Source organism: Mesoplodon densirostris, chromosome 12 (genome assembly GCF_025265405.1).
Source record: "Mesoplodon densirostris isolate mMesDen1 chromosome 12, mMesDen1 primary haplotype, whole genome shotgun sequence".
NCBI classification, from domain to species: domain Eukaryota; kingdom Metazoa; phylum Chordata; class Mammalia; order Artiodactyla; family Ziphiidae; genus Mesoplodon; species Mesoplodon densirostris.
The window spans coordinates 56945310-56963586 of record NC_082672.1 but is presented as its reverse complement, the minus strand read 5'-3'; the positions used below and the strand labels follow the sequence as shown (position 1 = coordinate 56963586).

The following is an 18277-nucleotide window of genomic DNA, read 5'->3' as shown; positions in this document are numbered from 1 at the left end:
AGACACTGATGAAAGAAATTAAAGATGATACAAATAGATGGAGAGATATACCATGTTCTTGGATTGGAAGAATCAACATTGTGAAAATGACTCTACTACCCAAAGCAATCTACAGATTCAATGCAATCCCTGGCATTGGCAATGCCAATACCACTGGCATTTTTCACAGAACTAGAACAAAAAATTTCACAATTTGTATGGAAACACAAAAGACCCTGAATAACCAAAGCAATCTTGAGAACGAAAAATGGAGCTGGAGGAATCAGGCTCCCTGACTTCAGACTATACTACAAAGCTACAGTAATCAAGACAGTATGGTACTGGCACAAAAACAGAAAGATAGATCAATGGAACAGGAGAGAAAGCCCAGAGATAAACCCACGCACATATGGTCAACTTATGTTTGATAAAGGAGGCAGGAATGTACAGTGGAGAAAAGACAGCCTCTTCAATAAGTGGTGCTGGGACAACTGGACAGGGACATGTAAAAGTATGAGATTAGATCACTCCCTAACACCATACACAAAAATAAGCTCAAAATGGATTAAAGACCTAAATGTAAGGCCAGACACTATCAAACTCTTAGAGGAAAACATAGGCAGAACACTCTATGACATAAATCACAGCAAGATCCTTTCTGACCCACCTCCTAGAGAAATGGAAATAAAGACAAAAATAAACACATGGGACCTGATGAAACTTAAGCTTTTGCACAGCAAAGGAAACCATAAACAAGACCAAAAGACAACCCTCAGAATGGGAGAAAATATTTGCAAATGAAGCAACTGACAAAGGATTAATCTCCAAAATTTATAAGCAGCTCATGCAGCTCAATAACAAAAAAAGAACCCAATCCAAAAATGGGCAGAAGACCTAAATAGACATTTCTCCACAGAAGATATACAGACTGCCAACAAAAACATGAAAGAATGCTCAACATCTTTAATCATTAGAGAAATGCAAATCAAAACTACAATGAGAGATCATCTCACACCAGTCAGAATGGCCATCATCAAAAAATCTAGAAACAATAAATGCTGGAGAGGGTGTGCAAAAAAGGGAACACTCTTGCACTGCTGGTGGGTATGTGAATTGGTACAGCCACTATGGAGAACGGTATGGAGGTTCCTTAAAAAACTACAAATAGAACTACCATATGACCCAGCAATCCCACTACTGGGCATATACCCTGAGAAAACCTTAATTCAAAAAGAATCATGTACCAAAATGTTCATAGCAGCCCTATTTACAATAGCCCGGAGATGGAAACAACCTAAGTGTCCATCATCGGATGAATGGATAAAGAAGATGTGGCACATATATACAATGGAATATTACTCAGCCATAAAAAGAAACGAAATTGAGCTATTTGTAATGAGGTGGATAGACCTAGAGTCTGTCATACAGAGTGAAGTATGTCAGAAAGAGAAAGACAAATACCGTATGCTAACACATATATATGGAATTTAAGAAGAAAAAAAATGTCATGAAGAACCTATGGGTAAGACAGGAATAAAGACACAGACCTACTTGAGAATGGGCTTGAGGATATGGTGAGAGGGAAGGGTAAGCTGTGATAAAGCGAAAGAGAGGCATGGACATATATACACTACCAAACGTAAAATAGATAGCTAGTGGGAAGCAGCCGCATAGCACAGGGAGATCAGCTCGGTGCTTTGTGACCGCCTGGAGGGGTGGTATAGGGCGGGTGGGAGGGAGGGAGACACAAGAGGGAAGAGATATGGGAACATATGTATATGTATAACTGATTCATTTTGTTATAAAGCAGAAACTAACACTATTGTTAAGCAATTATACTCAAATAAAGATATAAAAAAGTCTCATTACTAAAAGTTGCTTAATGCATTTAACATACATTTTGTTTTTAGCCTAATTCTGAATGAGATAAATTTGAACATAATAATTTAAGTTTGAAGGGATGAATATTCAAACCACTCACCTGTAGGTATTGCAATATAATTTTTGTTACTTTTGTTCAGATAGTTTTCTTCTGTTTGACTTGATAATATTAAGTTCTTAACTTTAGTAAATTATATTTTATTCACCCATAACATAGTATAAAATTAAAATGATTTTGAGACTCCAATACATTATGAGTAAGTCTTAACTCATATAACTTCATCAAAGAAGTATAATCTAGGAAAGGGCATTTCACACTTTACCCCCTCAAATATGTCTGAGAAAAAAACTTCAGGCATTAATTTATGATTTACTGTGTCATAGCTCTGCCAAAAATATGGCTTTCATGAATTATTACTTAGTCATTAACAAATGCAATGACATGCAACTCTAGAACTTGAGATTCTGACTTACGATAAATTTTCAACCAACATCATAACCTGCACTTCCCAACTAGTTAATTAGCATTTGCCTTTTATATCATCTTTTTCAAGCATACTGACAATTTTTTCATAATATGTCATTTTTACTTAGTTTTTAAATTTTGTTTAATTATAAGCCAAAAAATAAAAATAAAAAATAATGCATTTAGGTGTGAAAAAGAAAAGGTTATTTGAGTCTCTTTCCCAGCAAGAATTAAGGAGATGAATCTATTCAAAGCAGAGCAATATAGGCTCAGGATCTGAAAATTTAGATCAGTTCCAGAAGTTCCCCAGGATTTTGAGTTTATACCTGCAGAAGCCATAAACTGATATGAAAATTCTGTCTTTATTAATACTGCAAATGTGATCAAGGAGAGGAACTCCCTTTGGTTTGCTTTTATTGTTGCTCAGATTTTTAGATACTGTCATAGAGGTGTATGTGGTTAAGTGCAGGAGGGTAAACAGAAATACTATGTCTCTTTTGGAGTGAATATTCAGAAATATTTTTAAAATTTTACAGATTTTTCTTTTTTCCCCCAGAAGTCCATGCATCCTTTTAACCTGCTAGGCCTCCTCCTGTGTGATTCATCTAGGGGCCTGCCATCACCATTCATCACTCTGAGTGTGATGATTACTGCCCAAACTGTTGTGAAATCACTGAATGACTCAGATATAAGCTATTTAATTAGGGAAGCTCTGTTTACACAAAAATACCTTAGTGGAGCAATCAACAATGATGTGAAGGTAAATGCTAAATAAGCATAAACTGGTTTAATTAACCTTGCGGTGACATTAAATCCCTTTCATAGTTTTCCTGACTGCAGCAATGTTATTTTAATGTGATATTTCCTGTATGGTAGATTTTTTTTTTGAAATTGTAGGTGTTCTTACTCATAATAGGTTAACTGAACTTCCTTTTCATTCATTAGAATTTTTAAAAAACAACAACTGGATGGGGTAAAGCAGTAAAAGCAAATCACAGCAGTTTTCATTAAGGAATATTTAAAATGTGTGAGCAATTGCAGTCTTGCCTTTTAATTCACCATAGGTGATAATCTATTTTAGCCGAACATGGAGCGTTTCTACTTAATGGCATTTTCAGCTGCCTTGCCTCCCTTCTGACCACCCATACTAAAAGCCTTCTTGGCTTCTGTCTTTGGAATGTTGAGTGCACAGGGCGCTTTGAGGACTAGGCAGACTCAGCAGTCCATGAGCTGGTAGGAAAACAGCAATGTAGAAAAATATCCATTAGGGCCAGTTGGTGTTGTTTTGTTTTGCTGTGTTCAATTTGGTAGAAATATTGTAAAGTGTCTGAAGGGTCCCATTAAAACTATTTATGTTTTTAACAAAGAGCTAGTGGCACACTTCATTCATTTTTTGGTGCCTCCCAACTTTAATAACATATGGGGAGCATGAGTCAGCTGAAAAGGGGATGGAGGAAATTCTGCTCATGTCTGTGCCTATCGTCCAAGACGCTAAAATTTTCTATAATCTTATATATCCTCATCTTACTTCTGGGATTAAATCAGTAGTAGTTTTCAAACAGTCCATGAATAATTATATCTGTGAACAAAATCCAAATTAAATTACTTATATCATGGTGAGAAAACTACTGAAATATGTGTAATACATGAAGAATGTAATAGGCAATGTAGAGGTGAAGTAAAGATGAATGTAAAGAGTATATTTATAAATCCCTTATAATACTAAGGTTAAATTTAATGACAATTTTATCAGACACAAAATTGTTACATACATTTTTCTTGTATTATATTTACTTATGTAATTATATATAAGATGCATTCTTGCTTCATAATTGGATTTTAATGTTACCTTTATAAACTAATTTACAACATATTTTATATTAATGAATACAAAATAGCTGTAGCCCTATTAATAATTCTTAAGTAAGTTTTATCTCATTATAATGCCCTTACACATAATCAGCCTAAAGTAAAAAATATTACAATAGGTTGTATCATGGACTCTTTATGGTAGAAAGATACCACATTGACATATGAACAATGTGAAATTTCATTCTTCACTTCTATTTTCTAATGTTAAATGCATGAGACCTCACTACTTCTTCATTTCTTGTTATTTGATGAAGTGAGAGATGTAGAATTGGTACTAAGGGAGACATTTATTTAAGGCAGATGTTGGTGTTTATAAAAATAGAAATCAGTATGAAAAGCATGTTTTTTCCCTGTTTTGCTCACCATCCATATCTAGAATTCCCAATTCATCATATAATAAGTACTGTAATATTCATCATTATAGATGCATAATATTGCCGGCCTTCAGTTCTTCAGCTTTACAGAAATGAATGAATACATTTGTCTTCATTAGTTGAACATAATGCACAAAAATTGATGCAAATTATTCATCTTTCTGCAGGTCAAACCTTCCACTAAAATGCATTCTATTTTTTTCATTGCATAGGCAGCATAATTTTAATGCTGGTGAAGTAATTTTGCAAGTCTAAATCGAGATCTAATAATTTTCAGAGCCTGAATTAAACAAACAAAAAAAGCACCGAATTACCCCTGTAGAAGCTGTATTTTCCTGGCATATTTGTTAAAGTCTTAGATTTCATGTCACTGAAAACAAATGAGTCTCAGTAAGCTATGCCTGCTCCACAGACATCATCAACAGACTCTGCAGGCTAGAATCTAGGAAGCTTCCACAGGGAATTTGATGAATTGCGAGCACCAGTGCGAGCAGCCTTTATGAATATTGTAAATGCTGATGAAATGGTACCTAAGCAATGAATAAATGGATAATTCTCATGAAAACAGAGTGAGTTCCGATAGACTTTATATGCAAACATTAGAACATTAATTCATTTTGTTTGTGTCTTGTGGTGATTACTCCAAGGCCATGGGTTCAAATTCCGTTACAGATTAGTTAGCCAGATTGACTGTGCCAGACTGTCATCCTTTGGTTAGCAAGACTAAGTAAGATCAATGAATCACTTGTATTGGGAAAAAAATAGTCAAAACATAGTGGTGAAATGTATAAGCACTAAATTCTGAAGATGAATGCCTTGCATTTGCTGGCCCTCATGTGAAAGGCGTATTCTTATCATGCTGTATAGAATATGTGGCCTTTGTAGACAGATGACTTATGTGCAAACCTTAGTTCCACCTGAGTGTCCTAGGTGTCCTAAGTGAAGTTACTATGCCTCCCAGAGACTCAGCATTCTTACTGGTAAATGAGTAGAATCATGTCTACATAATTAGATTGCAATAAGGATTAAACATCAAATTTATAGTACTTGGATCAGAACATATGCACCACAAATAATTCTGAAGGACTGTTCTGAAGAAATATTTTATAATAAGTAAAATGATGTATTTGTGGTTTTTAAGTCATTTGCATCTTACCTTTTTCTCTCTATTCTTTATATTTTTAGTAATATTGAATGTATTGTAGGTAAGACGTATTGTTAATATGATCCATTCCTAACTAATTAGAAATCATTTCCTATGGAACCCCACCAGGATTTTATCATCAGCCAATCAGTATATTGTATTTAAATAACTATGATTTGGTTATTTAGAAAGTTATCAATATCTATTTTATAAAGATGAGACAATTTCTATTGTTGGGCATTATCTAAATAAAGTTTTTCCTTCTCTGAACATTTCCTGAATGTTTAGTAAACAGAGTCCAAGACGTATTCAGAGAAGATTATCTCTGAAGACAGGTATGTTTCCTTTTAATTTTGTCAATCTATAAGAAATTTTATCACTCTTCAACCTGCTTCGATCTGTAAAATAATGATCATAAAATATAAATATACATCATCCCCTTTCTTAAGGAGACAGACTTGGAAAAACAACACTAACATCAAATAGAGAAAATAGAATATTGAACACAAACAAGTCTGTTATATAATGTAGGGACTCAGAGTGGTAGAATTCACTGAGGACCAAAGTTCAGTTAGGCCAAATAGAAAAAGGGACTTGAGCTCTACCTTAAAGGATGGGTACTTTACTCTCCCGGAGAAGTTATTCTGTCTCCCAATTTTGGGATTCTTGAAGATTAAGTTGGTTGAGGATTTTATTTAAAATGGTCCAACTTTTATAATTCATTCATTAAAGTTTAATATTGGACTTGGGATAAAACATGATAGTAAAGAAAGTATTCCTGACATTTCCACTCTTACTGCTCTTCAAATGATTATTATGCAGATGAAAAATTATAAGAAAAGCAGCGTTTCTAGAATGAAACTATTTCTATTTTCATATTTTGTGTCAGCGTTACATGATTTAATACCCAGAGAAGAAATGTGACTACAAATCTACTTCACCAGCCACTTTTAACTAATATGTATGAAATATATCAGAACCAGTGAAAATAGTTTACTTTTTCATTATGTGCTGATAACATTTGCCCTTCTTATCCTTTTTCACATAAGTCAAAGAATATTCAGAATATGATTAAAAGGCAAATACCTAAAATACATAATCTGTAATATGAATTTTTTTATTGATACATTTTGTGTACCTCATATAACCATCTCCTTTTGTGATCTTAGATACTTAGATTTCCTCTTGAGGAGTCTACAAATATTCCTTTGAGTAGAATGCATTCAAATTACTTTTCTATAGAGGTCATAACACTGAATTTTAATGTCTACAACAAAGAAAAAAACTGCAACCTCTATCCAATTTAAGCCAGTTATAGATTTTGAGTATAAGTACTTAAAATATCTTTTAAAATTACTGTATATTAAATGTCCTGGGTGGTACATACACTTGATATCTATATACATTTGCTCCCTAAATCCACATAGTCTCTACCTCATAGCTTTTTATCTCTCTTCTCTTCTTTCTACATTAAGTGTCATTTATATCTGGCTCCATTCCACCGTGACCCTGACATCTTGAACTTAGTTCTATCCTCTATATCTAGAAGAAAAGAATAAAGTGGGTGGGATGCTCTTACTATCATTTTCCTTTTTCATATATACCTTTCTAAAGCAATAATGCAAATAGAAAGAAAAATAGAGGAAAAGCAGGTGAAAGGCAGCCAAAGAGAAATAAGAGTTATTGTCCCTACTCTTCTTTTCAAAGTAATGAAGCCTTTTTTGTGTACCTGATCAGCAGACTAAGATAGTTCCATCTGTCAAGTGGTTCTACAATATGGTGTTCTTTATTGTAATGATCCTCAAACTTGTAAAGGTTATTCAACATATGTGTTTTGTGTTGCAGTGAAAACTCTAGGAGGGCAGGGCTCATATTACATTGTTCATCACTATATGCCTAGAATCTAGCACCTGTGTATGTATGTCTAATAATTAATAGTAAAAAAAAAAGATACATACATGGTCCTTGCCCTTGGGACACTCATATCAATCTAGTAGGAAAAGATATATAGCAAAACATTGGAATATGATGCACCAAATGTTGTACTAGAGTGTCTGCAATGTACTATGGCACCAAAGAAGAGGGATCCTGTGTGTCTCTGTGGCAGCCAAGGAAAAGTGTGCAAAGATCAGGAAAGATGAGCAGAAGTTTATCTGGATGTGAGGACATTCAACCAGAAAATTGGAGGAAGTATGGAATCAGGACTCTCCAGGCAATGGGAAATACAACTTCGTAGTTTGTATTGCTGGCATGTTAGGTGTGAGGAGAAGAGGATAAAGTCCGAGAAGCTTGTGATAGGTTGGAGAAAGGGACTGTATGACATCTTTAGGAATTGAGGTTGTATTCTATAGCTTTAGAGCACCGTTAAAAAAAATTTAAGCAGGAAACTGATGTTCATAAATTTCCAATGTGGAAAGATTACTAGGTATCATGGAAGACTGACCACTTTTAGCTCTCATTTACCATTCTATGATTAAATGTTATGGGTTGATAATTTGTTTTCAGGATGAGATTAATCTCCTTTAATTTTTATGATTATCAATCATGGATTCCTTATTCTCCTATCATATTGAGAGCTTTCAACAGAATACCTTCAAAAGAAAATACAAAGAGTGATGGCAGTAACTTCACACCAGTTTAGCTTTTATCTAATAGGAAATCTGAAATGGACCCCGTGAAGTGTTTAGTTGCTACATATATTAAATGCTTCATTTGAAATAAATGTATTATAATTATTAGATATAGATTAGATAAAGATATATAGTTTGGGTTCATAAGGAATGACTGAGGGTAAAATTGCAGGCATGTATGACCAACTGTTAAGTAATTAATATTTATGCATGTATTCACTCCAGAAATATTGTCTTCACTGTGTGCCAGGTGTTATACTAACAAAGGAAATACAACACTGTCCTTATGAAATTTACAGCCTGTTAGGGTAAATGAGCATTAAACAAATAGTCACAGGAATTATTTTTTAGTTACAAACTGAGATAAGTTCTATAGAGGAAAATAACAATGATGCTTGGTATTGTATAACAGCATTGTTGACTGAATACGGCATAAAACTGGAAAATAGCAATTTAAAATGGAATCTGAAACGTAAATATAAAATTTGACTCAGCACTTCTTAAAAACAAATATAGGAGAGACAGTGTCCTAAGAGATAATAAAACCCATCTTCCACTGAGAAAAAGACCCTAAGAAAATGTGGTCTGGTTCCAATTTTATTGGAAGATTTTATCATGGAAATAATGGTAAAAAGAGATAAAGCTCTAAAAGTACCCAAAATATGTTGTGCATTTAGGGCACCCAGCACTCATCTCAGCATAGGAAGCAGGGAACCATTTCATAAAATAAAACATTGCCAGCAGCACTGTAATTTAAGAAAGAAGGTTGATGGTTCCAGCAGATAGCCTCAGATCTTTTTGTGCTTGCAGGTCTTTTACTTATTAAGGCCCTGACCAAGGCCACTGACAGTTGATATAAGTGCAAAGATGGCATAAAAATTTATAAACTTATTTGTCACCCTAACTTATTCTAGATGGTTAACACTAAAAATGTGAAACAAGTCTGTTTATGAACTCTATTTGTTCTACTGAATTTAATAAGAACCTGAGAAGGTGTCCAATATCAGAAGTTCTGCCTTAACATATTTTGACTATATCATAATGGATATATTATAATGGATTCAATGTTTCATTCAAAAAGCATTTGTTTAATGCCTATTGTGTAATAGGCACTGTGCTAGATGCTGGATGAAATAAGATGAATAATGGATGGTTGATTACCTATAACTGACAGGTAGCCTGATTTTTAAGTCATTATTTAAAGGGCTTCAAGTATTTGGGTATGTGTCTTAGAAACATTGATCAGATTAAACACTTTCAAAGCAGAGGAATAATTAAGGAATTATTGAAGCTTTTTGAGGCAAATCATTGATATAATGTACACTTAGTGATTATAGTATAGTCACATACCCACAAGACGTGTAAGTTACTATTCTTCAGAAAGTGCAAGAAAGTACACTTGGAGAAATGACAAGCTAGAGGAAACTTAAAATTATGAGTAGTCTACTTCATAAAAATATCTTCCCAGACCCAAAGAAAACAAACACCAAGATGTTACCTAATTCTCTGTCATACACAGCACATAATATCATCATAATGAGCTGAAATAACTATGAAATATAAAACAAAGGAAATTAAAGTTCTTTAGGAAGTGGGCAGTGGGGATTTGTCATTATAAGTAATGGAAATACTTAGCCAGCCCCTTAGAATTTTAACAAAATATTTAAAGGATTTGGGTGCCATTAGGAAAAACAAAAGCTGTGTATTTTTCCCCCAAATTGGTTTCATCAGTTTTGATATACAAATATATTTAAATAACTCTTGTAACTTTTGTCCCCCAAAAGTATTTTGTAAAAAGACTTAAAAGCTGGGCATGAAGTCATGTCTTAAAGTAAGTATTGTGATGCAAATTCTTATGAGCTGATGCTCATGAAGCATATGGAGCTAATAGATGAAAAAGAACATGCAAAAAATATGCTACTTGATCAGTAGTGCTGTGATAATGTGTAAATTAAAAGCTAGGCAGGGACAAGCAGGAGATCTAACAAGAAACAACTTATTTTTGATAGAGCTGATGTAGTAAGAGTAGTAATTATTGTTATCTAAGGCAGTGCTTTTCAAGTTGAGGTTAAAATAAAATAATTGATGGGGACATTAATAGATATGAATGAAAAAATTCTTCCACTAAAAATAAATTTAATCATTTAAAATATTTTTTAAACTTTTTCCTTTGATGGAGAGATGGAAACCTTTTATTTTGTTAACGTATAATGTGAATTTACAAAAGATATATTTGTTATGGAGTATTCTTCAAGCTTATCTGACCAATGAATTCTTTAAAAGTGAAACACAGAAGTACATTTCCCAAAAAGAGAAGTGTGTGGGGAAAATCCAGTTTAGGAAATATTGGTATAATGAGTTTTAGAACGAGATATTTATAGAAAGCAAGAGTGATTTTTTTTCTGACCTTTGTAATTGATTAAAGCATGCAGAAGCTTGATTTGAAAGTAAGGAAACTTTTGGCAGTATGGATGGGATATCTCCAGTATGTGTATGGATAATGTGATTTTAGAATATTTCACTAAAGCATGGTAAGTATTAGACTTGTTGTGCAACCTTTAAAGAAAAGCTATTTATCAATCAGTAAGCCTCCTCAAGAATTAAACGTAATGCTAACTCCATTTCCTTTATCATTTCTATATTATCTAGATGTACTGAATAGGATAAGGAAAATGTTTGGTACATACTTAAATTGGTGTGTTTGTAAAGAGCATGAAAAGGACAATCAAATGAGCAAATGAATAAACTATGTGTAGTAGACTGCTATGTGTAGTAGCCTGCTACTAGGCTAGTTGTAGTGAATTAATGAAAACTGGTTAGTCAAACAAGATGACCTTTATTTATGGTTTTTAAATACATATCAGAGGAGACCAAAAACACCCCACTGTCACTCTTATATTTTATCAAGACTGCCTCAATCAGATATAATGCTCCTCATAATATGAAACATTGGTTGAGAGCAGTTTGAAAATTAAGATAGATGATAGATATAGAGAGATGATAGAAAGGAAGAAAGAATGAAAGAATGAAAGGAAGGAAGGAAGGAAGAAAGAAAAAAAGAAAGAAAGAAAAGAAAGAAAGAAAGAAAGGAAGGAAGAAAGAAAGAAAAAGAAGAAAGAAAGAAGAATAGATAGATATCCTCTATTCCAAAGGGTTTACAATCTACTTAGGAAAGTAGATCACATCTTGAAAGGTAAATAATAGTAATACTAGGTGACCTAGCCTGAGTGTCCAGTGAGTGACCAAGGTAGAAAATAATATGGGCTAGGCTAATCCATTGAAATCTGAAGTGGCTAAGGGGCGGAATTTAAACTGAACATTTTTATCGGAGTAGTATTTGGAAGAGAATATAGGAAGGAAATTAGAAGCAGAAATTTCCCTGCTATAATTAGGAGTGTTGCACAATAAAAATAAAATATTTAAGTTCTAATTATAGGAATGGATAATGCCCCTTTTAGGAAAGCTGTGAAAAAATGTATAGAAGCCATATAAACATTTCTTTTGCATAGATTGAAGATTATGTTAAAGAAACAGCTCTCTACCTGGACTTGGTAGATCTTCAGTCCTCCAACTTTTACCATAAGCTACTAACTTTTTTTGATTTTTCTTTGTATTTCTGCTTTTTAGTTTGCCTACTCTTGCTAAAAGAGCAATACTAGACATTAACTAAATATCCTTGCCCTCTATCCATTTCCTTTTGTAGATTTCTACTTATCGTTTTATTATTTTTCCAATGGTCTGTGTTGAGCCTGCCTTTAAGAGAGAGATATTTTCCTCTTTCAAAATAAAATGTTATCTTACCCTTCAAAATCAGAAAGGCCACCTGCCCTATTTATTTTGTTAAACTTCTATTTTCTGCCATTTTCCAGTTGTTTTTTGCTGCTGATTATAAATACTGGCATACTTTGGAGCGTTTGGAAAGAGCTCTGTTGTCTCATCATGTAACCTTTAATTATGAAATTTTGGGTTCCTGGAAAGCATTAACGAACCCTCTCTTTTCTTAGGTTCTCCATATAGAGACAAAATCACCATAGCAATTCTTCAGCTGCAAGAGGAAGGCAAGCTGCACATGATGAAGGAGAAGTGGTGGAGGGGCAATGGGTGTCCAGAGGAGGAGAGCAAAGAGGCCAGTGCCCTGGGGGTTCAAAATATTGGTGGCATCTTCATTGTTCTTGCAGCCGGCTTGGTGCTCTCAGTTTTTGTGGCAGTGGGAGAGTTTTTGTACAAATCCAAAAAAAACGCTCAATTGGAAAAGGTAAATGTCACTTTTTTTACAACTTAACACAATCTTTGTTATAATAAAACGAACTTTTTTATCTTTCCAACCAAGGGAAATACTTAGAACTGTGTTAATGGTCTTCTGCCATTCATTATATAACAAAGGTTCATAGAACTCAGGATCACCTTCGTAATTTTTAATTTAAATGTAATATTTTTAATTGAAGCCAACTTCAGGACAAGTAACTATTTTTTGTCTTACTGAAGTCTGAAAATGGAGAAACTTTTGCTGCTCGAAGTTCACTGTGGTTAGTTTATTAGGGGAATATAATTAATGAAGGAAGCAAAACTCATTAACTGTAATATGAAGAAAAAATTTCTTGCAGTTAAAAAGTGCTTTAAGATACGATACTCATTAACAGTTTCAAGTTAGAGAGTAAATGAAATATTTATTTGAAGATTTTTGGTCCAATAATTTCTAATTTGGAAAAATCTTAATGTGCATTGTGGAAATTTTAATTAATTTTCTACATTAATGAATATGTGAGAATATTGTGGTTTCTTCTTTGCCACTTAATGTTATTCTTAATGCATCCTGTATTGCCTTGCACCTGAGTCTTTAGAAGAATATATATAAATCTCAAAAATATTGAGACTATTGCGATTTTCTTAGTATTTTAATATATTTAGTCTTTTGTATAAATGTCTTTATATTATGTTCTTAAAAAAGGCTGTGATCCTGGTTCAGATTATATATTTCTAGTGCTATAATTCCCTTAGTTCTATAAATATAAAGATGAATATTTATAGATAAATCTTTCAGATGATACATGCTACTTTTTTTTTTTTTTTTTTTTTTTTTTTTGTGGTACGCGGGCCTCTCACTGCTGTGGCCTCTCCCATTGCGGAGCACAGGCTCCGGACGCGCAGGCTCAGCGGCCGTGGCTCACGGGCCCAGCCACTCCGCAGCACGTGGGATCCTCACGGACCGGGGCACGAACCCGTGTCCCCTGCATCAACAGGCGGACTCTCAACCACTGCGCCACCAGGGAAGCCCCATGCTACTTTTTAATATAACTTTATGACTCTGGAAGTAAAATGCTGCTTTAGCATTTTTAAGCCTTCTGGAACTTTACTTAGTCATTTAGTATTTAAATATCTCTTTTGTTTTTAATTAAAATACATTTTTTAGATCTTAAATTTTAGACCCTGCATCAGAGTGAGATTATATTCTGTTAAATAATTGAAAGGTTTATGAACTTTTATTGGTAAATATCAAGAGTAGAAATATGATATATTCCTTCATCTTTAATAATTTATGATATAATTAATTATCCTTTCTGAAATCAAGGATACAACATTCTTACATTTTACTTGACTATAGGACTTAATTCCTAGAAATAATGTTTTTATAAATGACTATTTTGATAGCCCCATTCTGTCTACAAGTAAAATAACCAATTCAAAGGTTTGAAAAATTTGGACAGTTATGTGATTTATTTTCCCACAATATTCAGGATGGCTATATCTACTGACTTGCTAAATCGAATATCTTTTGCACTGGTGCGACTGAAAGTTAAGTCTAAGTACACCTTTTTTTTTTTTTGCGGTATGTGGGCCTCTCACTGTTGTGGCCTCTACCGTTGCGGAGCACAGGCTCCGGACGCGCAGGCTCAACGGCCATGGCTCACGGGCCCAGCCGCTCCGCGGCACGTGGGATCTTCACAGACCGGGGCATGAACCCGTGTCCCCTGCATCAGCAGGCGGACTCTCAACCACTGCGCCACCAGGGAAGCCCTAAGTACACTTTTTATGTTATGACTCTTATTACAATGTCAAAATGAGTTTTGGAATCAAATGCAAAGAACTAATCAGAGATGAAAATTATTAACCCTTCAATTTTTATTTTTACTATAATTTATCAATAAGTGTGATATTTGGTTAGTTAATGCTTAAAATGAGTCCAAAAATAATAGAAGAAATTTAGATTGTCTAGTTAGAACTTCAAATCATCCATATGTAGTGGTTTTCCTTCACTTACAGCTCAGTATTAAAATAAAGCACATACATTAATCTCTTGACAGCATGCAGTAGTCTGTCGCCCTTTTCTCTCTGTATCCTGTTCATATGATTTACCTGGGCCATGTCTCTACGTACAATTATTTTATAAGCATTCTGTTTTTTTTTTAAAAGGACATGGGAATTTACTTTTGTAAAATCACCTTTACTTTTATTATAAATAACTAGTTTAGCTGAATTTTTCACATATCGACCAGCTCTCAATTTCTATGGACTTCTATGACCTCCTAAAACATTAGAAAAAGGAAGTCAATGTACCTTTTGGTGCTGAAACAGATAAACTATTATATTGGAAAGAAACAACTGTGTTGATATGACATGAGCGTTCTTAGTTACATTCGCCGATGTTGTCACACTGTCTCCACAAATCTTCATAATGAAATTCAGATTCTCTAGCTAAGCAGAGGAGGCACTTCAGGATCTGTCTCTGTCCACCACTGTAGTTTTATCTTCTGCTTCTCCCTAGTTTGCACCTGTACTCTAACCACACTAAATTACTTTCAATTTTCCAAGGTCAGCCAGCTTTTTAAATCCTCCTCCCATTTGACCTGAGCAAACTTTGTCCATTTTTCTACCTGGCAAACTCCCACTCGTCATCTTAGATTACGCATTCAAGACGAGGCATCAACTTGCCAAGAAAGCTTTACCTAATCAATAGGTATGATGAATCTGGGTACAGGGCATGCTATTTCCACAGGTGGTGTTAGGTTTTTATTTTCTATTCCAGTGACAAAAATATGACCTGACCTGTATGTCTCATTTTTGTTAGACTTAGCTGATTTCAGAAACTATCATCATTCCAAAAACATTTGCTCCCCCTTTGAGAAAGTTGGGAATGTGTCTTGTCCATTTCAAACAACATCCATCCTTTTCTCTGGAAGCATTTGCACATCTCCATGGTCCCTTAGCAAACTATTTTATTCATATTTGTTGATTTCTTAATTTAATTTCTTTTTAATTATTTTTATTTTTTAAAAAAATTTCTTGGAGTATAGTTGATTTGCAATGTTGTATTAGTTTCAGGTGTACGGCAAAGTGAATCAGTTATACATATACATATGTCCACTCTTTTTTAGATCTTTTCCCATATAGGTCATCACAGAGTACTGAGTAGAGTTCCCTGTGCTATACAGTAGGTCCTTATTAGTTATCCATTTTATATATAGTAGTGTGTATATGTCAATCCTAGTCTCCCAATTTATCCCTCCCCCCCCTTACCCCTGGTAACCGTAAGTTTGTTTTCTACATCAGTAACTCTATTTCTGTTTTGTAGATAAGTTCATTTGTGTGTGGGTGGCTCTCTCCCTATTAGACTCTTACTTCCTTTAAGAAAGTAATTTTGATTTCTATTGCCAAGGTCTCAGACAGTGTCTGTTGGCATAAAATCTTTCTTTCCTTATTCCTTTCACCCTTGTCCCCTCCTTCCCTCTTTCCCTTTCTTTCTTTCCTTCCTTCTTTCTTTTCTTTCTTCCTTCCTTCCTTTTCTTTTTTTTCTTTCTTTCCTCCTTCCTTCCTTTCTTTCTTTTTCTTTCTTTCTTTCTTTCATTCATTCTTTCTTTCTTCTTTCCCTTCCTCCCTCCTTCCTTCCTTTTCTCTTTTTCTCTCTCTCTCTATTAAATAATGAAGTTGATTCCAGTAACTTATTTAGAAAAGTCTCTAATAAAGAATAAAAAAGAACTATTTTTCCATACAATTCAAAAGAACTATGTTTATAAAGTAAATAATAATGAGTTTATTAGAAGTGATCCATTTTATTTACGGTGATAAATTAGGTTCTTGGGCTCAATTCTCTTTCATTTTTCCTGAGAAAAAGATTTTATTTTGTTGGGCTATATGGTTTGTTTAATACCTTACTTAATTTATTAAAATTAGCTGTGAAATATTCCTAGATTTTCTTATAAGATCTGCATGAAAACATACAGAAATTCATAGTTTATACTTATAATTGTGTCTTTAACTGAAATTTTTAAAATTTTAAAAACAAAGTAAACATTTCAAAAATTATTCATTTACTCAACAATTATTTATTGAGAACCAAACATGAAATGAATTGCATTTACGCATTGGAGGAAAGCAGGATATATTATTCACGACTCCAGCCCCAAAATACTTTATCATCTCTTTTCCCTTCTCTTTCTCCATTTCTTTTTTCTTTCTTTGATTTATAATATTCTAGTATTTTGTAAAAGAGCAAATTAAATTTTCTATCTTTATCTGAATAGGCAGGCAGATAAAATATACACATAGTCTAGTTGAAAATGAGGTTTTTGTTTAAAATTTATGAATAACTAATATATTACCATGTCAAGTCTTACCTCCAATGATGATGATGATGATAAAATTAGTGATAATTATTATTATTAAATATGAAACTAAAATGTCTCTTATAGCACATATTTTATAAGATATTAATGGAACAAATAGGTCTTAATGACTATAACGTTGTTATATTTCCAAGTTTTTTGATAACTAAGAGTAGTATAAGAATGTAATATTTTTAAATGAGGGTAGGTTAAAACTGAAAACAGAAGATAATGCTGAAATATGCAGACCTTATAAAAATCCCAAAATTTTAAATTGCATTCCTTTCCAATAACCACAAGATGGTGTATTACAATTTTTAAAATACTTAATGGTTTTAATTTTGATGCAAATATTAATGCATCAAGGATATATTGCTTTTCATTTATTCAGACTTGTAAACTAAATAGATATTTATTTTTTGATGGTTTTCACAGTATAACCTGACCATTTGGAAAGATACTCAAAATGTTTTTCTTTTCTGAATGTATCTGAAAAAATATCTAACCAACATGTAGATTTTCTAATTGATTTTCTTTTTGCCTTAACTTTTCCCTGATTTTAAAAATATTACTAATTAAGGTTTATTCAGTAAGCAATCCAAGAAACTTCTGTACATCTTAGGCAATTAGAGCATTTCAGGTTACATGGATTTGTTTGAAATGTCCTGTGTTCACCTTGTAAATCTTACTTATAACTGAAAAAAAGCTGCTTAATATACAGAATTTTATTTTCTCTGATAATATGTCATCTTTATGATTATACATTGGTTTTGTAAGCATGAGTTATAAATGATTGTAATAATTTTAATTTTTATAAAAATATTTTATGACATAATTATGGTTTATTAATTTTTTGGAATTATTCATCATTTCTTACATATTTGAATGTTTTATTTTAAAACGTAGAAATAATTCTTCCCTCTTGATTTCCAACAAAAGTAGCAATAAAATTTACATAGTTGGAACTTTTGTTTTTATCTGATATGTATATAGAAATATTTTCTTTTCCATGTAATTGAAAATGGATTTGCCTGTACAAATTGTTTCTTATTGAACATCAGGTTTGAACATGAATCTTTGAGTTTATTGATATGAAAAACTTAATGACAAAATATCCCTTTCTTATTACTTAAGTATAAACAAAATGTAGTAAATATGCCTGAGGAATAAAAATATAAAAATTATTGCTCAGATCTTGAATTTCTAAACTATGTGTCCTGTCTTGGATACATATTTTTTGTTCTAACGTCCCTCTAAGATGATTGAAGTACATTTTAAGAACTACTTAGTATGGTTGTTTTTCAGGATATAGTCCATTGTAGTCTACATAG

At 33.1% G+C, this 18277-nt stretch overlaps 1 protein-coding gene across 4 annotated transcripts in view; it reads left to right on the top strand.

The window, feature by feature from the left end:
- Positions 1–18277, top strand: part of GRIK2 (glutamate ionotropic receptor kainate type subunit 2) — a 649287-nt gene that overhangs the window by 620594 nt on the left and 10416 nt on the right. For all 4 annotated transcript variants that reach the window (XM_060114614.1, XM_060114613.1, XM_060114617.1 and 1 more), the window contains one exon: positions 12351–12601. In XM_060114614.1, the coding sequence (XP_059970597.1) occupies positions 12351–12601 (251 nt within the window). The remainder of the gene's footprint in view (positions 1–12350; positions 12602–18277) is intronic.